Source organism: Muscardinus avellanarius (genome assembly GCF_963383645.1).
Source record: "Muscardinus avellanarius genome assembly, chromosome: 6".
Taxonomy (NCBI): Eukaryota; Metazoa; Chordata; class Mammalia; order Rodentia; family Gliridae; genus Muscardinus; species Muscardinus avellanarius.
The window spans coordinates 106,129,156-106,153,172 of record NC_137791.1 but is presented as its reverse complement, the minus strand read 5'-3'; the positions used below and the strand labels follow the sequence as shown (position 1 = coordinate 106,153,172).

At 38.6% G+C, this 24,017-nt stretch overlaps 1 protein-coding gene and 1 pseudogene across 2 annotated transcripts in view; both read right to left on the bottom strand.

Moving 5' to 3' along the window:
• The window catches only part of PDS5A (PDS5 cohesin associated factor A), a gene marked incomplete at both ends in the record, with an annotated part of 138,454 nt that overhangs the window by 26,831 nt on the left and 87,606 nt on the right, over window positions 1-24,017 (bottom strand). Inside the window, 6 exons of the mRNA XM_080697069.1 lie at window positions 1,546-1,614; window positions 8,012-8,170; window positions 9,025-9,148; window positions 12,741-12,901; window positions 14,505-14,610; window positions 22,061-22,176. Coding sequence (XP_080553195.1) covers window positions 1,546-1,614; window positions 8,012-8,170; window positions 9,025-9,148; window positions 12,741-12,901; window positions 14,505-14,610; window positions 22,061-22,176 — 735 coding nt within the window. The remainder of the gene's footprint in view (window positions 1-1,545; window positions 1,615-8,011; window positions 8,171-9,024; window positions 9,149-12,740; window positions 12,902-14,504; window positions 14,611-22,060; window positions 22,177-24,017) is intronic.
• On the bottom strand, window positions 3,538-4,346 carry LOC308264502 (small ribosomal subunit protein eS1-like; annotated as a pseudogene). The gene has a single exon. The product of its transcript is annotated as a small ribosomal subunit protein eS1-like (transcript).

Genomic DNA, 24,017 nt, shown 5'->3' with positions numbered 1-24,017 from the left:
CGGAGGCACATTACTATAATAGACAACATGTGCAAGGGCTGGCTGTAGAACACAGGGTTTGTCCCTTAAACACTTGCCCAACATTTTAAAATTACTTAAATATATAGTCTAATAATATTTAGAATAGTGGTTACTACAGCCTGGGAACATTGTGAGAAAGAAGGAATGGAGAGACGATGGTTAAATGATGTGGAAATATAGCTGGAAAGGAACAACTTACAATGTTTGATAACACAGTAGTATAACTATGACTAAAAAGCATTAATTGAATATTTCAAAATAGTAGTATCAAGGATTTTGAATGCTCCTGACAAAAGAAATAAAAAATGTCTGAGGTGACCTACTAATTACCCTGATCATATCATGTATTATATACATGAATTAAAAGGCCATGCAGTCCCTGCAGCTATGTACAATTACTATGTGTAACTTAAAAATGTATTTAAACCAGACATTGTGGAACGTGCCTGTAATCCCAGTGCTTGAGAGGCCGAGACAAGAGGATTGTAGGTTTAAGGATAGCCTCAGCAAGTAGTGAGACTCTCATCAATCTAGTGAGACCTTTTCACAAAAGAAAGAATAAAGCCGGGTGTGGTGGCACACAGCATTCAGAGGCTGAGACCTAAGATCACAGTTCACGGACAGCCTCAGCTATTTAACGAGGCCCTCTGCAACTCAGTGAGACCCGGTTTCAAAATAAAAAATACGGCAGGAGGTGTAGCTAGGAGGTCAAATGCCCCTGGGTTCTATCACCAGACCTGCAAAAAAAAAAAAAAAAAAAAAAAAAAAAAAAAAAAAAAAAAAAAAAAAAGAAAGAAAGAAAGAAAAAAGAGCCGCAGGTGTAGCGTTATAGCCTGAGATAGAAAGGCCTAAGGCTACAGAACCCAAAACAGAAACTATGAAAACCTATCTAAATAGTAAAATTAGAAATCAGTTTGAAGGAACTATAAAGCCTGGTTCAGAGAAACTTAAGCTTCTGATTAAAAAATAAAAACGGGGAGTTTCCATAGTTATTTGTGGTCATAATTATTTGGGAGTCCTACTCAAAAGACTTATCCAGCATATATGAAAGAAGTAGCCAAAGGATCTGAGGTTTATTTACTGACAATCTGAAAAAAGGAAATGATAGAGAAAAAAAAAGATATAATCTCTTGTTTTAAATTCCAAGCCCACCTCTTTTAAAATTAGATGAGGTTTAATTTACATCAATCAAAGTCACCAATATGGTAACTAAAATTTTGAGACAACCATCTGTCTTTGCTAAATGAATAGTCATACTTATAAATTGTAATGGTGGAGCTAGACACTTTCAGCACCAATATTCTAGGAACAATATCTATACCAGCCTCACTGAGATTGTTTTAACAAGATGAAGATCAACAAAATTTATACTATTTTTCTGAGAAATAAATAAATTTTAATATGGATTTTAAGAGAAAGCACATCATAAAAAATGCTTATTAACAATTTGGTTTTAAAAAAGTTATCTATAGACGATCTTTTTTTTCCTCCAAATAAAGGCTATCAAGACCTATAAAAACTTACCTTTGCTAGTACTTCAGGGGAAACTTCTTCATCTGGAGACCACAATTTTCCATTCTTCTCACCTGTTGACTATAGACAATTAGACAAATTTAGCCTTAAAAAGAATTTTTTTTTATAATTTTTTACTTGGAAACAGGGTCTCTTAAGCCAGCAAGGCTGGCTTCGAACCAGCGCGATCCTCCTGTATCAAAAAATAGATCTGGGAGTTAGAAGTGTTTCCACCAAAGGAAAAAAAAAAAAAAAAAAGAAACAGGCACAGTGGCACATACTTATAATCCCAGTAGTTGGAAGGATGAGATAGGAGGACTACAGGTTCAAGACCAACCTCAAAAATTTAGCAAGACTTTGTTTCAAAATAAAAATAGAGCAAGACATGGTGGTGCACACTTGTAATCCCAAAGCTTGGGAGGCTGAGATAGGAGGATCGCACAGGTTCAAAGTCAGCCTCAGCTACTTAATGAGGCTCTTAGAAACTTAGTGAGGCCCTGTTTCCAAATAAAATAGAAAATAGGTCTGGGAGTATACCTTGGAGGTAGAAAAAGTCCCTGGGTTCTACCGCAGTTCCACCAAAACAAAACAAAACAAAACGAACCAACCCTAGGTGTGGTAGTACAGGCCTGTAATTTTAGTATTTAGGAGGCTGATGCAAGAGTATCACAGTTTCAGCAAGTAATGAGACTCTCATCAACCTAGTGAGGCCTTATTTTCAAGTGAAAAATAGGGCTAGCGGTATAGCTCAGAGGTAGATCTTCTGTATTCAATCCCCAGTGACACACATACAGACACACTTAAATAAACACACACACACAAAATGCAAACAAAACACTAAGCAACTTAGTGAGACCCTATTTCAAAAAGGGCTCTAGGAGCATAGCTAAGACAAAGAAAGCCCTTGGATTGAATCTCCAGTACCAAAGGAATGGGAGATAAAAAGAAAGAATGCAAACAACAACATATATACATGGACTGGCAAATTAAAAATAAGACCAACCTTTTTCCTTCTTATTTATTACAGTCCAAAATGAAGGCGATATGAGGGTGGAAGGCACACTAACAGTGCCTTTTTTTTCTTCTTCAAGTTTCTAATATTGAGGGCTCAAGACTACTGACTATGTGGGAAGGTTCAGGAAGATCTGGGTAATTTGGACTTGTGCTAACACTAAAGTTACCCACACTGATAAATTATATAAGAATGGTGTGCACTTTTATTCAATAACTTTTTTGGTGGTACTAGGGGTGGAACCCAGGGGCTTTTCTACCTCCAGGCTATACTCCCAGACCTATTTTATATTTTATTTGGAAATAGAGCCTCACTAAGTAGCTGAGGCTGGATCTGAACCTGTGCAATCCTCCTGTCTCAGCCTCCCAAGTGCTGGGATTACAAGCATGTGCCACCTCATCCGGCTAATAACTATTTTTAATTTGGATCCATTTGGTAATGGGGACTGAAGAATGGGGATCAAAGCCAGGGGTGCTCTACCATCATGCTACACACTCTACCATTTTTATCTTGAGAAAGGGTCTTGCTCAATTGCTCAGATTTAAACTTATGATCTCCTGCCTCAGTCTGCAGAGTAGATGGAATTACAGGTGTCATTTCATCTCTTTTTTTTTTTTGGTAGTAGGGATAGAACCTAGGGCCTTATACACTGTAGGTAAGTACTCTTTCACTGATCTATATCTGCTCCTTTCTTTTCTTACTTTTTTTTTTTTTTTTTTTTTTTTGTGGTACTGGGGATGAAACTCAGGAGCATTCTACCTCCAAGCTACACTCCCAATCCTATTTTTTTAATCCTTTCTTCTTGAAACAGGGTCTCACTGAGTTGCGCTGGTCTTTTGAGCCAGACATGGTGGCATATGCTTGTAATCCCAGCATTTGGGAAGATGAGACTGGAGGATCTTGGTTCGTGGACAGTGTCAGCTACTTAGTGAGACCCTGTTTCAAAATAAAGAATGAAAAATAGAGCTGGGGGTGTAGCTCGGAGGTAGAATGCCCCTGGGTTCCATCCCCAGTATTGCCAAAAAGAAAAAAAGAAAAAAGAAAAAAAAAAAAAAAGAAAAAAAAAAACCCCCAAAAAACTAGACTTTTAAACAGATTCTTGAACTAGTGGTTCATATTCATCAGTTTGTTCTATTTTAGCACCTGTGTCATTCCCAGTAGCTTTTCCAGAACTATTACCTTCACCATAAAGCTTCATTTGTTTCCCAATTCAACTTGGGCTTCTTCAGCATTTTTAATTTTCTAACTAGGACATCGTGAAGAGGATAACTAGACTGGCAAGATTTTTCTGTCCTTCCCAATGCTATCGGGAATCAACTTATTGATTACTTCTTTTAAGGCATTTGTCTGCACCTCTCAGGTCATCATTTCTATCATCTTCTTCCAGATTTGGTGGACCTGTTGGTGCTGAGCAAAAGAGGTCTTCTGTATTTAATTGTTGAATTTTTTTTTTAAAGTAAGGCCAAAACAGAAGAGACACAGCAAATAACCATCGGTAGTCTTGACATCAATGTGAGCTTCCATCATGGTCTGCCATTTTTGACCATGGGACACATCTTGTTGCATATAAGATCCATCCATGGAAGTTAGTCAGGCAGTTTTTACCCTGAATGGCCTGTGATTAGCTGAATTTCCTAAAAGCAACTCTATCACTCTGAAGATCAGCAAGGCTCACTTCAAACACACAACCCTCGAGGCCATCAGATGCAATTTTAGTTCCTTGAGTACTTGTGACTAATGTTTTCCCAATATTTCTTTTTTTTTTTCCCCTCACAGTACTGAGGATAAAACCCAGGGGCATTCTATCTCTAAGCTAGAACCCCAGCCCTAATTTTTTAAAATTTTTTTGCAGGTCTGGGGATGAAACTCAGGGGCATTCGACCTCTGAGCTACACCCCCTGCCCTATTTTTTATTCTTTATTTTGACCTATTTTTTTTTATTTTTATTTATTTATTTTTAATTGGTGCAATGTATTCATACATCATAATGGTATAAAGAAAATACTTTTGTAGACATACATGCACACATCACCCAGTTATCCCCTACTCGATCCCCACCCCGTTCCCTCCCCAATCCCTCCTTCCCATGCTTGGCTTAGTGGTTGACATCTAGTTTTATAGCAATTTATCCAATATTAACGATGATACTCTCACAAAACAATTTCATTTGTCTGATACCAAGCTTTTGATGACTAAAAGATAACAGTTTAATATTTCTTTTTGCTTTCTTAGCAGAGAATATTTTTTTCTTTTTTCTTTTTTTTTTAGGTGAAGCTATCATACATTTATTTAATTTTCAGAAAAAAATCTATCCTGATATGGAATATGGACTCTAGATACCCAAAACAATCTCAAAGAACAAAGCTAGAAGATGTATATTTTCTGATTTCAAACCATATAAAGCTACAATAATTGAAACAGTGTAGTACTGTTCTAAAGGCAGATATACAAACCATTGGAGTTAAATAAAAATCTAGAGCTAAATTCTTCCATATATTGTCAAGTTATTTTTGACAAGGTTTCCACGAACATTTGGCGGAGGAAATAATAATCTTTTAACTAAATATTGTTGAAACATAATAATTACATGGAAAAGAATAAAATTGGACCCTTATCTAACACATATACAAATATAAACTCAAAATAGATAAAAGACATAAATATAAATCTTAAGACTATAAACTTTTAGAAGAAAATCTGGGTCATAAAACCTCACAACCTAGAAATTGGCAGTGATTTCTTGGATATGATTTCAATGGCACAGGCAATAGAAGAGTATACAAACTCCCTAAAAAATAAAAAAAACTGTATATCCAAAGACAATGTAAACAGAGTTAAAAGTTACTGATAGAATGGGATAAAATATTTCCAAATGCTGTATCTAAAGGTATATTAATATTCCAACTAGAAATCCTAAAAATTAACAACAATAAAAGCAAACAATACAATTTAGAGATAGGTAAAAGACTAACATAAATAATGAATCTCCACAGATAACCAATCTTAGTTGTCTGTTGGATGGAAAATCTTATTTCTCTGGTTCTGGTGTGTGTTACCTATTTCTTCTTTGTAGTTAATCTCTGAGTATTTTCTCTAGCGCTGGTTTTGAAGACATAAATTCCTTCAGTTTCTGTTTGTCGTGGAAGCTTATTTCTCCATCTAATTTGATAGAAAGTTTTGCTGGGTAGGAAATTTTTGGCTGGAAGTTGTTTTCTTTCAGAGTTTGGAATATGTTACTCCAAGCCCTTCTGGCTCTCATGACTTGGTTTGGCAAGTCTGGAGTGATTCTAATTGGTTTGCCTCTGAATGTCACTTGGCCCTTTGTTTTTGTTGCCTTTAAGATTCTTTGCTTGGCTTCCACATTGGTCATTTCGACAATTATGTGGCGTGGGGATCCTCTTCTCTGATTCTAACGGGGGTTCTATATGTTTCCTGGACCTGTGTATCGACCTCTTGCTCTATGTTTGGAAAATTTTCTGCTATTATTTCTTTGAAGATATTACTTATCCCTTTGGTTTCACCTTCTTTTCTGTCCTCTATTCCAATTATTCTTAGGTTAGCTCTCTTAAAATGGGCCCATATTTCTTCAATGTCAGATTCTTGCTGTTGGATTTTTTTTTTTCTAAATTAGAAACTATGTGTTCATTTTTTGAATGATCATCTTCTAGGAGTGAGATTCTATTCTCCATGTGGTCTAATCGGTTGTTTGTACTTTGAATTGAGGCCTTTACTTCATTAATTGCATCCTTTATCTCTCTTTGGCTCTCTCTGAATTCTTTTCGAAACACGTCTATTATTTCTACAGTTATTTTCCTGATTTGATCTTCTATAAATCTCTGAATTTCTGTTTTATCAGGTTCTGATGTTGTGGGGTTGTGGGCATTCATCGCTCCATTGTTATTCCTCTTTCCCATGATTTCAGAAGTTTGTGCCTTCTCTGGGTTCTTCCCTGGGTCACTACGACTTCACTTAAGGTGCTGTGGATCTCGAGTCTGTGGTATCTCAGTCCCCACTACTCCTTTACTGGGTTGTATCGCAGAGTCTCAGACCCAGGGAGTCAATCGAGGCTGCTTTAGACCATGGGGGGTGCCAGGTTGTGCGTTCTCCTATGGTGTAATATCTCTGCCACCACCACTCCCCCACTGGGTCAAGTCCCTGGGAGTACAGTACTGGGATTTCTCCTCTAGGGGCCGCAATTTGACTCACTGTTGAGTGCGCAGATGGAGCTGTTGTGGACTCCGTGAATTCGCTGCTGCTGCCGCTGCCACGCCCTCGGCCGTGAGGCTGGCGTATTACTTTTCTGTTTTTGAACTCCACTCTGAGTCCCTGCAGGGTGCGCTGAGCCCAGCCCCTGGGAGCTTTAACTGTTTCCTGCGCCGAGAAATCTGCTGAATCCCACCCGGCTGTTCCGCAGCGGCTCACCTCGGCTCGCTGTCCGCCGCTCCTCTCTGGAGCTTGGTAGGCTGTTGAATGTGTTGGTCTGGTGCCGTCTGGTGAACTCGCCGCTGCTGCCGCGTTCTCGAGGGTGAGGCCGGCGTATCTCCTCTCTGATTTCTGAGCTCCGCTATCTATTTTGACCTATTTTTTATTCTTTATTTTGAAACTGGGTCTCACTAAGTTGTACAGGGCCTCACTAAGTAGTTGAGGCTGTCGGCACACCGCGATACTCTGGTCTCAGCCTCCCAAATGCTGGGATTACAAGCATGTGCCACCACGACCAGCTCCCAATATTTCTTATATTAACCACAGCTGATGCGTTCACCTCACACCACTCTTCTTCTTGGGTCCCTTCTTGCCTCTTTTAGTAACGCACTTGTTCTTCCAAACACCATAGTGTTGTATGGAGAAATGGTGTTTGGAGAGCCAAAAGGGCACTTTTTTTTTTTTTGGGTGGTACTGGGGTTCCTGGAAGCCCTTCTACCTCTGGCTACACTCCCAGACACATTTTATAGTTTTATAGCCAGCGTGGCTGGCTTTGAACCTGTGGGATCCTCCTGTCTCCGCCTCCCAAGCGTGGGGATTACAAGCGTGCACCACCACGCCCGGCTAAAAGGGCACATTTTATGTTCTAATTGGGGAGGTGGAAGGCTTGCTGGAGATTGAATCCAGGTCTTTACTCATGCTAAGCATGTATTCTACCAATGAGTTATACTGCCAGTAGCCCTTTTTTCTTTATTAATGTTAAGTTCTATAATAGCAATTCCCAAATCAGGAAGTCAGTTAGAAAATTAGTAAATACATAAAGAAGGCAAATATATAAGAATTTATAAGGAAACCAGAGGGGCTAGGGTTATAGCTTACTGATAAAGTATGTGCTTAGCATTCACAAAGCTATAGGTTTAATCCACAGTACAAAAAGGAAAAGAGAATTATATCCAGACAGAGAAATGAAAACATGATTTCTGCGGTAAAAATGTAAACAGTGTCAATCTCATTATTTTAAATTTAATTAAATGAGAAACTTACCCTGTCATTCATTAGTAGATCTTTCACAATAAAATTTGCTACTACAGATTTCATTGGGGAAGCAAACTGATCTGGTGCCAACATAGAAATGTGGCCCAAAGAAACTAATGGAGTTATAAGTTGTTCTGGTACATCAGCATTCAGACTTCTACTGAGTGGCTATAAAAATAAACAGGAGAATATTACTGGTTTGTTTTATACATTTTTATACATTCTTTGGAAATAGTATATTTTCCTGAATCCTCCCAAATTTATCATGCCCAAATCAGTCTGCTTTAATGATAGATGATAATCATAATTAACTTACAACTAAATTATCTGGATTTTAATTCGCTGATTGAAATTTAACAAGACTGAAATAACACAAAAAATTAAGCCCAAGTAAAAGAAGTAAAATCAGGAATATTTCTGCTTCATCAAGTCTACATTGTTTTCACCCCCTCTATGATTTGTATGGATTTCTTATCCTGTGGGGATATTTTAAATGATCCAAAAGTTACACAAAGTAAGAATTCTTGGAATTTTGTTCATGTTATCTCAAATTTTCAACAATAGAAATACCCTTTTAAGTAACAGAATGAGGCCAAAGTCATAATATAAAGAAAGTGGAAAAGGATTAATTTTTAGAAAGAGTTGTGTGGTACTTAAACAGGGTGGTTTTCAAACATATCTAGTAACATTTTGTGAGAACAAATGGACTACTGAACCATTGAAGCTAATATTAAGTAAAATGTTCACATACAGAAAACATCTTATCTTTCATTGTAAAGATTTAAAATATATTTTATTGGTGCATTATAGTCTCACACCATTCATTACGAAGCTTTAAAGCACATAACCCAAACTCAGGCTGAAAATACAGGCTCAATAAAATGGAATATCTGCTCCCAAAGAATTTATATTCTACGGTATGGCTGTATATAAATAGCTCTTAAAAAAAACTAACTTCCATTTTATCAAATCACAGAGCTTAAAAAAGACCAACACAAATATTTCCTATGTATTATATATACCTCAAAAATCTGTGCAAGCTGGACTTCTTTATTTGTGAAAATGGCATGTATACAGTGCACAGCCTGTTTTGCTTGGTGTGGAGTACCCCTCTTTGCTTTTTGATGTAAAATAGGAATTAAGGTCCTGCAAAAAATAATATCATAGTTGTTTTTTCAGAGACCATAAAGCCACAAATAATCTTTTGGTTGTTTACCACTTCCCTTATTTTGATGTATTCTGATCAACAGAATGTTTAGAAAGCTCCTTCTCTATCCCCAATCAAGAAATAAACGATGCCTTAAGATAAAATTTTTATTTGCCTCAAGTCAGTTTTTATTTTAATTAATTTATTTATTTTTGGTGGTACTGGGGTTCCTGGAAGCCCTTCTACCTCCAGGCTACACTCCCAGACCTATTTTATACTTTTTTTATTTGGACACAGGGTCTCTTAAGCCAGCGCGGCTGGCTTTGAACCTGCGCGATCCTCCTGTCTCTGCCTCCCAAGCATGGGGATTACAAGCGTGCGCCACCACGCCCAGCCAGTTTTCATTTTAATGCTCCTTAACAAATACGGAGAAATTAACAACCCCATTAATTTAAATGTAAAACTTGCCACATGACATATTTATATATTGACCTCCGAATTAGTCATTTCTTTTCTTTTCTTTCTTTTGGTGGTACTGGGGTTCCTGGAAACCCTTCTACTTCTGGGCTACACTCCCAGACCTATTTTTATACTTTTTTTAAAATTTGGAAACAGGGTCTCTTAAGCCAGTGCGGCTGGCTTTGAACCTGCGCGATCCTCCTGTCTCTGTCTCCCAAGCACGGTGATTACAAGAGTGTATCACCAACTCCCGGCCTAATTAGTCATTTCTAACTTTCTAGTTTCCTTTTATAATCGCCCTCAATTACTTCAAATTAACCAAGGAAAAACAGTAGCAAAAGGCTAAGTTTTATTAAAAAGCTAAAATGACCAGTGAATGAAAGTATGCACAGACAAACACATATCTATTATTAATAAAAAGCAATACTTTTTTTGTGGTGCTGGGAATGAAACCCAGTGGCATTCTACCTCCGAGCTACACCCCAGCCCTATTACTTACTTACATACTTATTTATTTATTTATTTTTGTGGTACTGGGGATAAAACCCAGGGGCATTCTATCTCTGAGCTACATCCTCAGCCCTATTTTTTATTCTGTATTTTGAAACAGGGTCTCACTAAGTGACAAAAGGCCTCACTAAGTAGGTAAGGCTGGCTGAGAACATGGATGCTCCTGTCGCAGCCTCCCAAGTACTGGGATTACAAGCGTGTGCCGCCACTCCCAGCTCTAAAAGTAATACGTATTGGGTACATGTGTCAGTCACAATTCTACGGGGTTTTAAATAGATTAATTCAAGTAATGTTCATGTAACCAGAGATGACTATTATTATAGCCCCTTAAAAAAAGTAAAACACAAAGAAATTATTTAAATCTCCTAAGGTAAAAGAAATTGTGAAGTTGGGATTTGAAGATAAACATTTATTTGATAATCAATAGATTTAACCTCCATATTGACAAAGAGTAAACTAAAAGCTCTTTTCTGAGACAATATGGAAATACATATTACATACAAATTTTAAGCTTTAAATGTCGACCGTATGGGAAAACAATTTGTAGAATAAAGAAATAGCATGTTTATATAAGCCTATAAATCATATATTTATAGCCGGGGATAGTGGCGCATGCTTGTAATCCCAGCATTTGGGAGGCTGAGACAGGAGGACTGCAGTTCATGGCTGGACTCAGTACTTAGTGAGGTCCTTTGCAACACAGCGAGACCCTGTTTCAAAATAAAGAATAAGGCTGGGCGTGGTGGCACACGCTTATAATCCCAGCATTTGGGAGGTGGAGACTGGAGGATCACGGTTCACAGATAGCCCCAGCTACTTCGTGAGGCCCTGTTTCAAAAACTAAGAAATAGGACTGAAGATGTAGCTTGGATTCCATCCCCAGTACCACAAAAAAAAAAAAAAAAAAAAAAGACTAAAAAATAGGGCTGGGGGTAGCTCAGAGGTAGAATGCCCCTGGGTTCCATCTCCAGTACTGCCAAAAAACAAAACAAACAAAAAACCCAAAACATTAGGTATATATATATTAAAATGTAATGACTATATTTTTCTAGTTTCAGCCTTTACAATGAAGATAAAAGTATTTTTAGCCGGGCGTGGTGGCGCACGCTTGTAATCCCAGCATTCGGGAGGCTGAGACCTGGAGGATTACGGTTCGCAGACAGCCTCAGCTACTTAGGCCCTCTGCAACTCAGTGAGACCCGGTTTCAAAATAAAGAATAAAAAATAGGGCAGGGGGTGTAGCTCGGAGGTCAAATGCCCCTGGGTTCCATCCCCAAACCCACAAAAAAAAAAGGTATTTTTATAGTCAGAAGAAAATTTATAAAGCAAAATAAAAATTTAAGAAATGATATGTGTCATACATTTAGTGCAATTAGAAAAGCTCTTATTTTATAGATCATATGGATTGGTAACATCAAATGCAATAATGAATTAATTGCAGAAAATTTCCTTATGATAAAAGAAGGCCAGACCTTAAAAGCAGTATTCAAGGTTCTAGGTTATATACCTCAAACAAAAACTGGAATGTACGGTAGTCAGTGTAAATTTGATTTAAGCATTTGAATTATGAGATAGAAATTTCCATGCCCAAACAGCCGCCCTTGACTGAACTCTATTTAGGTTTTTTTTTTTGGTACTGGGGACTGAACACAGTGGCGTCCTACCTCTGACCCATACCCGAAGCCTCGCTAAGTAGCTGAGACTGTCTGAACTGTGATCCTCCTTCCTCTGCCTCCCGAATGCTAGGATTAGAAGTGTGTACCACTACGCCTATACGCCTAGCCTATAGATTTTTAAGATATAGTTTTTTTTTTTTTTTTGAGGGTTTGGGGACAGAACCCAGGGGCATTCACCTCCGAGCTACACCTCCTGCCCTATTTTTTGTTCTTTATTTTGAAACTGGGTCTCACTGAGTTGCAGAGGGCCTCACTAAGCTGAGGCAGTCTGCGGACCGCGATCCTCCGGTCTCAGCCTCCGGAATGCTGGGATTACAAGCGTGCGCCACCACGCCCGGCCAAGATAAAATTTTGATTGAACTGTTAAATGTGTTATCAACTCTTGGCAAAATTAAAATGGCACAAAAATAAACTCTGATATTCTCTCTTCTTTTCTCCTATAGTGATATAATCCAGTGGCACTAGCCAGGATGTTAACTGAGGTCTTCAACATGCTTTTCTGCTTTTCAGTAACCATCTCCTTTCCTTACCACTCGTAAGAGCTTTTATTCCAGTTGGGCGTGGTGGCGCACACTTGTAACCCCCATGTTTGGGAGGCTGAGATAGGATTGCACATATTTGAAGCCAGCCTCAGCTACTTAGTGTCTCCACCTCTCAAGCAAGGGTATTATAAGTGTGCGCCACCACGTCCGGCCTATGATGCCTTTTGATTACTAATATCTTACAATCACCTTTATGAGCAAATAGTTTCGATTTAGTCCTCTGACTACATTCTAATAATGATAGGGTGAGACAGGGGACAAGGCAAAACCAAAGAAGACACAAAAAATATAGTTTGTAAAGGAGTCTTTCCCCTCTCCAATCTTCCTACATGAAAGGAAACTAATGATTCTCTGGCTTCTTTGTTTAGAAACCTTTGTTTACCACATGAAAAAAATATACTCACGATCGTATCTGGGGGAGGTCTGTTTCTATTTTGTGGCCTGTATTTCTAAAAATTTGTATTGCAGCTTCCGCTACTTTGTCATCCTCCATTCTTAGGCACTGTAACAACGACTCATATGTTTCTGCAGAGTGGAATGAGGTAGGATGTGTAAAAGACAGAACCTGGAGGAATAAATATAGGTTTAAGAATACAGACAATGGCTCTTTTTTTTTTTTTTTTTTTTGGGTGGTATTGGGGGTGGAACCCAGGGGCTTTCTACCTCTGGGCTATACTCCCAGACCTTTTTAAATATTTTATTTGGAAACAGGGTCTCACTAAGTTGCTGAGAGCCTTACTAAGTAACTGAGGCTGGCTTCGAACCTGTGCGATCCTCCTGTCTCAGCCTCCCAAGCACAGGGATTAAAGGCATGTGCCACCACGCTCGGCTCAGACAATGGTTCTAATCCATCAAAATAGGAGGATTATTTTCTACAATAAATGAAATTCAAAATTCTGGAGAACAGCTGGGCATGGTGGCACACTCTCTTAACCCTAGTAATTGGTAGGTTAAGACAGAAGGATCGCAGGTTTATGTACAGCCTCAGCTACTTAGTGAGACACTGTTTCAAAATAAAGAACAAAAAATAGTGCTGGGGTATAGCTCAAAGTTAGAATGACCCTGGGTTCAATTTCAATCCACAGTACTTAAAAATGATTTTTTTCTGGAGACCATATGCTAGGTACATCAAATAGTTTATAGCGCCAGGCATGTAATCCCCACGCTTGGGAGGCGGAGACAGGAGGATTGCACTGGTTCCAAGCCAGCCTTGCTGGCTTAAGAGACCCTGTTTCCAAATAAAAAATCTAAAATAGGTCTGGGAGTGTAGCATGGAGGTAGAAGGGTTTCCAAGAACCCCAGCACCACCAATAAATAAATAAATCCCAGCTGGGCATGATGACGCATGCTTGTAATCCCAGCATTTGGGAGGCTGAGACAAGAGAATCAGGGTTTGTGGCAAGCCTCAGCTACTTAGTGAGGCCCTTTGCGACTCAGTGAGATCCTGATCCAAAATAAAAAAATTGAGCTGGGGGTGTAGCTCAAAGGTAGAATGCTCCTGAGTTCTATCCCTAGTACCGCAAAAAAAAAAAAAAAAATAAAAAAAATATATATATATATATATATATATACACACACACATACATATATATACATACATATACATACACACACATATATAACCCAATTATTACAAATATTAAGATCTTAGTCATGAAATATCACACTAGTTCTTTCAAATAAAATGATACTTAGGTACTTAAGACCATCTTGTATGATTCTATCACTAATAATCTATCACTTGTCCATCGAAGTCACTTCTATAGTGGTTTGTCACTTCTCCATTAGTTTATGCTGTAGAGGTTTCAATATGTCTTTACCTTCAATTCCTTCTCTTTACTCAATCCAAAAAAAGCTGTTTCAAGTGTTTGAAGCTAGTTGTAAGGAAAGTTAACAGAATTCTTTGGTATCTACAATGATTTCAAATTGCTACCAGTTCTGTAGTCAAACAATGCTGCGGGCAGTCAACTGCCTCAGATATGGGTGTATGTATGATCAGTAAGGTGAGATTTTACAGCACACACTGCCACTGGCAATTCAAACATGCAAAGATGGAAGAAAGAACAAAACTAATTTCTAATGATGTGAACCTAATTCTTGCATATGCTAAAGAGAATGCAAATTATAACTCTACAGAAATAAATGGAGATAAATTGCTTCAAAAATACCTTAAGAAGTTCAAGTCCTGAACGAATAGCTGTATCTGGACTTACACCCTCCTCTTCATCATCTGCTGTCCCCTCTATTGATTTATTCATCAATTTCACTAGTGCACTATTAAGATAAGAAAATACAAATTAGTAACACTACTGGATTGGTAACCATATCCAAACTGCACTGTGCAGAACACACACTAAATTGAAAATGATCAGATTCAAACAAGTTTCTAGGCCAGACATGATGGCTAATACATGTAATCCCAGTACTTGGGAGGCTGAACCAGAAAGAGCACAGATTTTAGGACAGCCTCAATAATGCAGTGAGATTCTCAGTAACTTAGTGAGACCCTATTTCAAGATAAAAAATGAAATAGGGCTGGGAGTAAAGCTCAGAGGTAGACAGCCCCTGGGTTTAATCCTCCGTAACACAAAACAAAAACAACTAAGTTTCTGTGGGGGGGAAAATGTCAAACTGTGTCATTTAATTTACATAGGAGCTTATTTTTTTATTTTGGTGGTACTGGGTTTCCTGGAAGCCCTTCTACCTCCGGCCTACACTCCCAGACCTATTTTTACATTTTTATTTGGAAACAGGGTCTCCTAAGCCAGCGCGTGTGGCTAACTTCGAACCTGCGCAATCCTCCTGTCTCTGCCTCCAAAGTGCGTGAATTACAAGCGTGCGCCACCACGCCCGGCGACAGGGGAGCTTATTTTAATTTTTACGAAGAAAAAACTTTAAAGCTAAAATATCATGACATGTTAAGAATACATTTATGTAAGTAGAATAACTGTTATCAATTTACATATACATTCAAAGATAGTTTATAATTCTAAGAAAACAAGACAGCTGCTAAATAGAAAAATAATTCACTCAAAACAAAATGCAAATAGCAAAATACATATGGACAACAAAATTAAACTATGCTGGCTACTGAATCAAAATTCAATAAATAGCCAGGCGTGGTGGCGCACGCTTATAATCCCCGCGCTTGGGAGGCAGAGACAGGAGGATTGTGCTGGCTTAAGAGACCCTGTTTCCACATAAAAAAGTTAAAAAATAGGCCTGGGAGTGTAGCCCATGGGAGTGTATCCCGGAGGTAGAGGGCTTCCAGGAACCCCAGTACCACCAAAAATAAATAAATAAATAAATAAAATCAATAAATAGACTGGCAGGGTGTGGTGGTATTGGTCTGTAATTCCAATACCTGGGAGGCTGAGAGAGGTGGATCACGGGGTTGAAGTGAGTTTTAGCAACTTATTTACACCTTCAGCCACTGAGCAAGATCTGGTTTCAAATTAAAAAAGAGAAAGAGCTGGGCAAGGTGGCACACGCTTGTAATCTCAGCATTTGGGAGGCTGAGACAGGAGGATCAAGGTTCACAGCCTGCCTCAGGTACTTAGGGAGACCCTCTGCAACTCAGTGAGACCCTGTGTTTCAAGATTTAAAAAAATAATAATATTCAGAGGTAGAATTCCCCCTGGGTTCAATCCCTGTAATGCAAACAAAACAAAACAAACAAACAAAAAGAGAGAGAGAAAGGACTAGTGATGTAGCTCACTGGTAGAATGACCCTGGGTTCAATCCCCAACAACAAAGGTGTAAAGAATTCTATTTCTAGAAATTATCAGCAAAAAAGTAATTAATCAAAAGCAGCACGATATATTCATAAACAGATGCGCTAATTAGAAACTAACCATAACTATGTGTCAAGGTGCTGTAAAAGAAAGACCCAATTCTTATAATTAAGATTATAGTCCTGCTGGGCACAGGGTTGCACACTTTGAAAACCAGTACTTGGGAGGCTGAAACATAAGGATAGCAGTTTGTGGACAGCCTCAGCTACTTAGAGTAAGGCGTTTCTATAACTTATTGAGACCTTGTTTCAAAATAGAATAAAGCCAGGTGTAGTGGCACATGCTTTTAATCCATACTTGGAAGGGTGAGACAGGATTATTGCAGGTTCTCAGCCAGCCTCAGCTAAACACTTAGTGAGGCTCTCTGCAATTTAGTGAGACCCTGTTTCAAAATAAAGAATTAAAAATAAGGTTGGGGATATAGTTTGGAGGGAGAATCCCCCTGGGTTCCAACCCTAGTACTGCAAAACAAGCAAGCAAGCAAGCAAGCAAACATAGTGCTTCCTGTTTTTCAAGGGCACTAAGGATTGAATCCAGGGCACTCTACCTCTGAACTATACCCCAAGCTCTTTTTATTTGTTGTTTTGAAACAGGGTCAGAAGCCGGGCGTGGTAGAGCACGGGTAATCCCTGCCCTTGGAAGGCTGAGACAGGAGGATCACGCAGGTTCGAAGCCAGCCTCAGCTGGTTTAAGAGACCCTGTTTCCAAATAAAATATAAAATAGTCTGGGAGTATAGCCCGGAGGTAGAAGGGTTCCATTCCCAGTACCACAAAACAAAAACAAAAACAAAAAACAGGGTCACCTGGGCTTGGTGGTATATGCATATAATCCCAATACTTGGGAGACTGAGACAAGAGGGTCACAAATTCAAGGACAGCCTCAGCAATTAAATAAAACTCTCAGCAACCTAACAAAGCCCTGTTTCAAAATAAAAATAACAGGGCTGGGAGCATAGCTTGGAGGCAGAATGTCCCTGAAATTAATCACCAGTATAAAAAAAAACCCCAATCAATTAGCCGGGCTTGGTAGTGCATGCTTGTAATCCCAGGGTTTGGGAGGCTGAGATAGGAGGACCACACAGGTTTGAAGCCAGCCTCAGCTCCTTAGTGAGACCTTGTTTCCAAATAAAATATAAAATAGGTCTGGGAGTATAATCCGGAGGTAGAAAATCCTCTGGGTTCTACCCCGAGTACTACAAAACAAACAAAATATCCCAATCAATTAAATAAATAAACAGGGTCTTGCTGGTTTGAGTCTCACTAAATTGCTAAGCCTGGCCCGGAACCTATGATCATCCTGTCCCAGACTCACAAGTACTGGGCTTACAGGTAGAGGATTACAGGACTAGTACTGGGTTTAGTCCTTCCTTTATGGAAAATTTTTCCTCATTCATACATTAGATAAATAATACATATCTCATGTATTTCGCAAAAATATCATGAAACAAAAGACCATCATAAATCTAACTGCTTGAGTAGTCTCCTAAGAACTTCTCACTATCCTAAATCAGGGCTAAATCCTTTCATGAAAGAGATACCTCATCTTTAGCATAAAGGAAAATAATGGAGACCCTGAATTAATTTAATTTTCCATACTTTATATTCTAAGCTGCTCTGATTTTATTTTGTCAAGTCATAGGAGATGTTCTCCTTTCCTTAGGAATGTCGCTCAATCATAATTAGACTCCCCTTGCCCTATCTTCAACCTTCTTCTGTTTTTTTGTTTATAATTTTCTTGTGCTAGGGATTGAACCCAGGGGAATTCTACCTCCATGCTACAGCCCCCAACCCAATTTTTTTTTCTTTGAAACAGGGTCTTGCTAGGTTGATGACAGTCTCACTATTTGCTGAGGCTGTCCCTGAACCTGTGATCCTCCTGTCTCAGCCTCCCAAGTACTAGGATTAGAGGCATGTGTGACCATGCCAAGCTCAGTCTCTCTTCTATTAACACCTTTCGCATATATATAAGTATTCATAGCTGTCTATGACTGCTAGACAAAGCCGTTGAGAATAGTGATATGGTTTTCTCAAATCTTAGGGTAGCCAAGTAGAACCTAGTGGGTTCCTGTTGAGCTATTTCAAATTAATTGTAGGCTTGAGTGAGTCTTCTCTGATCAAATATGATTGTTTGCTCTATGTACCATGATGCAGATGTGGGAAACATGTCCTATGTATTTCTGAATCTGCATTTGCTAATTAATGAATATTATTTTGGCCGTTGTGATTTTGTTCCTTTTTCTAATACAGTGGATGTTTCTTGGTATTTTACTTACTTGTATTCTGGGTATTATACTCTCTAACCCCTCTACTATTCTTTTTTCCTTTTGGCTTCTGTGATATCACTCTTCTGATTTTCTACTTTTGAACCTTCACCCTCAAAATTGCTTCTATACAATTTAATGAATTTATTTTATTTTCTTCTGCAAACCCCTAAACCGTCAATTTCCCATAGGATTCAGTACTAAACTGAAGCTCAGAGTACTTTAAATAACCTCCTAAGAAACAATGAAATTCAGAGTGTCTTAAATACCTTACAAAACAAAACAAAACGAAAAAACAAAAAAACCAAGCTTAGTGCCTTGGACTGTATTTCCTCTGCAATCATCACTATTAATTCCTACTTTCTATTATTACCTGCTAGATATGCTTCCTATTTCTGAAGCATTCTGTAACAACAAACCAAGCCCATAAAATTTGGGTTATGTAACCATTCTTCCCCAGTTGTCCAATGTACTTTACAAGCTGCTCCAATAAATCTTGGTTAAATAAGCTGGGCATGGTGGCACATGCTTGTAATCCCAGTACTTGGGAGGCTGAGACAGGAGGATCCATGTTCGTGGCCAGCCTCATCTACTAAGTGAGGCTCTTTGAAACTTAGTGAGACCTTCTTTCAAAATAAAGAAAAAGCCAGGAGTGGTGCCACATGCTTGTAATCCCAGCACTTGGGAGGCTGAGACAGGAGGATCTCACAGGTTCGAAGCCAGCCTCACCTACTTAGTGAGGTTCTCAGCAATTTAGCGAGACCCGGTTTCCAAATAAAATAGGTCTGGGAGTGTAGCTGGGAGTAGAAAAGCCCCTGGGTTCCACCCCCAGCAACACACACACACACACACACACACACACACACACACACACACACACGAAAATAGAACCGGGGTTGTAGTTCAGAGGTAGAATGCTCTTGGGTTTAATCCCTAGTACCTCCAAAAAAGAAAAAGCTTGTTAAATAAACACTAGCCAGGCATGTATGGTGGTGCATGCTTGTAATCGCAGTACTTAAAAGGCTGAGACAGGAGGATTGCAGGTTCAAAGCCAGCCATGACAACTTAGTGAGATTCTGTTTCCAAATAAGAAATGAAATTGGAGCCGAGTGTGTTGGTGCATGCTTGAATCCTAGTACTTGGGAGGCTGAGAAAGGAGCATCCGAGTTTCTAGCCAGCTTCAGATACTTGGTGAGGCCCTGCACAATTTAGTGAGATCCTGTTTCAAAATAAAACATAAAAAATTGGGATGAAGTTCAGTGAAGCTTGGAGGTAGAATGCTCCTGGGTTCAACCCCTAACACACACACACACAAAGAAAACAAAAAAGAAAATCAGGATGGGGGTTAAACTCAATGGTAGAACACCTCTGGATTAAATCCCCAGCCCCCTTCCCCCCCGACACACACAAACAAAAAACTCTTTGCAATATAATATTTTTAGATGTGATTTGGTTACATGAAAAGAATATATAACACATATTTCTCACTAAAATTAATGCAGTGGCATTCTTATAAAATTAGTCTGTTAGAAATCCTAACCATAGTCAGGTGTGGTGGCACACGCTTGTAATCCCAGTATTTGGGAGACTGAGACAGGAAGAGCGGAGGTTCATGAACAGTCTCAGCTACTTAGTGAGGCCCTCTGTAACTTAGTGAGACCCTGTTTCAAAACAAAGAATAAAAAAAAAACCAGCTGGAGGTGTAGCTCGGGGATAGGATTATCCTGGGTTCAATTACTAGTACCAAAAAAGCGGCCAGCCTCAGCAACTTATTAAGGTAACCTGCAATTTAGTAAAACTCTGTTTCAAAATAAAAAATAGGGTGGTGGGGTCAGGGTGGCTCAGAGTTACAATGTCCCTGGCTTCAATCCCCAGTAAAACAAAAAATAAAAACTAAATAATTCATAGCTTGGTGTGGTGATGCATGCTTGTAATCCCAGTACTTGGAAGTCTGAGACAAGAGGATTGCAGGTTCCTGACAAGCCTCAAGCTACTTCAGCCTCAAGCTACTTGGTGAGGTCCTCTGCAACTTAGTGACACCCTATTTCAAAATAAAGAATAAAGCTGGGCGAGGTGGCGCATACTTCTAATCCCAGCATTCGGGAGGCTGAGACAGGAGAATCGAGGTTCGAGGAAAGCCTCAGCTACTTTAGTGAGGCCCTGTTTCAAAATAAAGACTAAAAAATAGGACTGGGGTTGTACCTCAGAGGTAGAATGCCCCTAGGTTCTGGGTTCCATCCCCAGTACTGCACAAATAAATAAATAAATAAACAAATAAATAAAATAAAAAATAGGGCTGGGGTGTAGCTTGGGGGTAGAATGTACCTGGGGTTCAATCCCCAGTACAGAAAAAATAAAATAAAAAATAAATAATTATAATTAAATCTTCATCAAAATGTCAAATATCAATGTCTATGACTAAATTAAAATTTCTAAATTCATATGAATTCTACTACAAGGGTCTCAGTCTCAGGATGCAATTGTATTTGAAGTTAAGACCTTAAATAATTACTGTAAAATGAAGTCATGTGGGTGGGCCATAATCTAATACAAGTATTGTTTTTATAAAAAAGATTAAGACAAGACCTGCTAGGCAAAGAAGAAAGGCAATGAAGACTAAATGGGAAGGTGGCCACCTGGAAGCCAAGGAGAAGCAAGAGGCTTCAGAAGAAAGAGATTGTGGATGCCCTGATCTTGGGCTTCTAGCCTCCAAAATGGTGACAGAACATAGTTTAATCCATCAAGTTTCTAGTGTTGTTATGACAATTTCAGCAAACTAATAAATCCTAAATTATAATGTTTTTCAATGTAGTTTAGCATTTCAACACAACCACAGCAGAGATTCACACAGGTGAAATGACTTGTAGTTTGGGCACTAGAAACAAGTCTTCAAATTCTAGACGTTTGGAAAAAGAACCAAGTACTAACTACATAATACCCCAATATAGAAAGGAAGTAAATATCTATCTACAGGGAAAATAATCAGTGCACAGATCCAAGAATAAAACATTATGAGCAATTAAAATGTGAGAAACTATAAGAATAGTTAATTAAAAAAAAAACACAAAAGCCATCGATTACTGTCTTATGATACCAGGATACTTATTTTTAGTTTATTGCAATGATCATTCAAAGATTATACAATGAGCAGGCTATCCTACAAAGTCAATGTAGTGTGTGTCCACCATTAAAAAAAAAAAAATCAGCATTCTGCAGGCAGAAATTAGAGGATCGGGGTTTGTGGACAGCCACAGTTACTACTTAGTGAGACCCTTTGCAACTCAGTGAGACCCTGTTTCAAAATAAAGAATAACAATTAGGGCTGGGAGTGTAGCTTGGAGGTAGAAATGCCGCTGGGTTCCATCCCTAGTACTGAAAAAAAGAAAAAAAGAAAAAAAAAAAAAGATAGCCAGTCATAGTGGTAAACACCCAAGAGGCTGAGATAGGAGGATCGTAGATTCAGCAACTTCGTGAGACCCTATTTCAAAATAAAAAAATGAAATAGGGTTGGAGTGAAGCTCAGAGTTAGAACACTCCTGGGTTCCATTCCCAGTAGCAAAAAAAGGATATACAATGAACATTTTTACCTGTAGAGGCCCAAAATTTAAACTTAGAACATTACAGTTTAGGATTATAATTTACTTTTACTGCAACTACTTCCCGGCTTACCTTATAGCTTCTGAATCAATGTGCACAGGTGCAATTCTTTCCAATAGAAATTTGACCATCTCTAGAAAAGGATTTGTTGGCTGCTTAGGATTTGCAAGTTTCCGAGCTATTTCTCTCTATAGAAAGGAAAGAGTTTTATCATGAGGATAACTCACTTTCATAGTTAACAAAATAAAATAAAGTAAAAATATTTAAAGATTCAAAAGTAGTAGAAATAATTTTTTTGTTTTAGATTTTAAAATTTAAAAATTCATAGAAATGAGAATAATTTGGGAGACTGAATTCATAGAAATAGTCACTGGGAAATGTGGACAGTGTAAAAGAGAGAAAGGGATGACATGGTTTCTGCCTTTTATCTCATAATTGTCTCATGAAATCATTGGCAATGTTTAAAATTTTATTTGATTCTGGGGATTGAACCTGTGGGAATCCCTATCTCTGAGCTGCACCACCAGTCCTATTTTATTTATTTTGTATTTGGAAACAGGGCTTTGCTAAATTGTGGAGGCCTTAAGTTGATGAAGCTGGTTTATAACCTGTGAACCTCCTGCTTCAGTCTCCCAAGTACTGGGATTACAAGTCTGTGCAACTATGCCTGGCTATTTCTTAATTTTTATGGTACTGGGTTTATAGGCATCAAATATTACTTAGCCCCTAAAATGTATACATTTATTATTATTATTATTATTATTTTTTTTTTTTGCGGGTCTGGGGATGGAACCCAGGGGCACTCGACCTCAGAACTACACCCCCTGCCCTATTTTTTATTCTTTATGTTTGAAACCAGGTCTCACTGAGTTACAGAAGACCTCACTAAGTAGCTGAGGCTGTCCGCAAACCGCGATCCTCTGGTCTCAGCCTCCCGAATGCTGGGATTACTAGCGTGTGCCACCACGCCTGGCTTAAATTTATACATTTATTGAGCAATCACTGGAAAATCTGTATACTAGAAAACGGAAAGGTATGATGATTTCCGCCTTTTATCTCTTTTATTTATTCCATGAAATCATTGTTTAGTGTAATATCTCTTTTAAATGGTCTATTTTTTTTTTTTTTGTGGTACTGGGGTGGAACCCAGAGGCTTTCTACCTCCAGGCTATAATCCCAGACCTATTTTATATTTTATTTGGAAACAGGGTCTCACTAAATTGCTGAGAGCCTAAGTAGCTGAGGCTGGCTTTGAACCCGTGTGCTCCTGTCTCAGCCTCCCAAGTGCAGGGATTACAAGCATGCGCCACCACACCCGGCTAAATGGTCTATTTTTAGAGCCAGGAATGGTGACACATCCTTGTAATCCCAGTACTTGGGAGGCTAAGACAGGAGGACCACAGGTTTGTGGCCAGCCTGAGCAACTTGTGAGGCCTTCCACAAGTTAATGAAATCCTATTTCAAAATAAAGAATAAAAATTGAGCTGGGCATGATGGAGCATACTTCTTGTTCCAGCATTCAGGAGGCAGAGACTGGAGGATCATGGTTCGTGGACAGCCTCAGCTACTTAGTGAGGCCACTTTCAACTTGGTGAGACCCTGTTTCAAAAAAAAATTAGGGCTGGGGGTGTCACTCAGAGCCCCTCCTGGGTTCCATCTCCAGTACCGAAAAAAAAAAAAAAAAAAAAAAAATTGGGTTGGGGGTATAGCTCAGAGGTAGAATACACAGTTTCCATCTCTAGTACCCCCCACCCAGAAAAAGAAAAAAAAAAAAAAAAGAAAAAAGAAAAAAAAGCAAACAACAATAATGGTCATTTTTTTTTAAATTGAAACAACCATCTGTATCTTACACACATTTATTTTTTTATTATTTTTTCATACTGAAGACTGAACCAGGTGTTTTCTACCTCTGAGGTATATCCATAGCCCTATTTTATTTTTAAACGGGGGATATTCAGCTGGGAATAGTGACACATACATACCTACAGGTATTTGGGAAACAGTTCAAAACTGGCCAATCTAAGTAAAA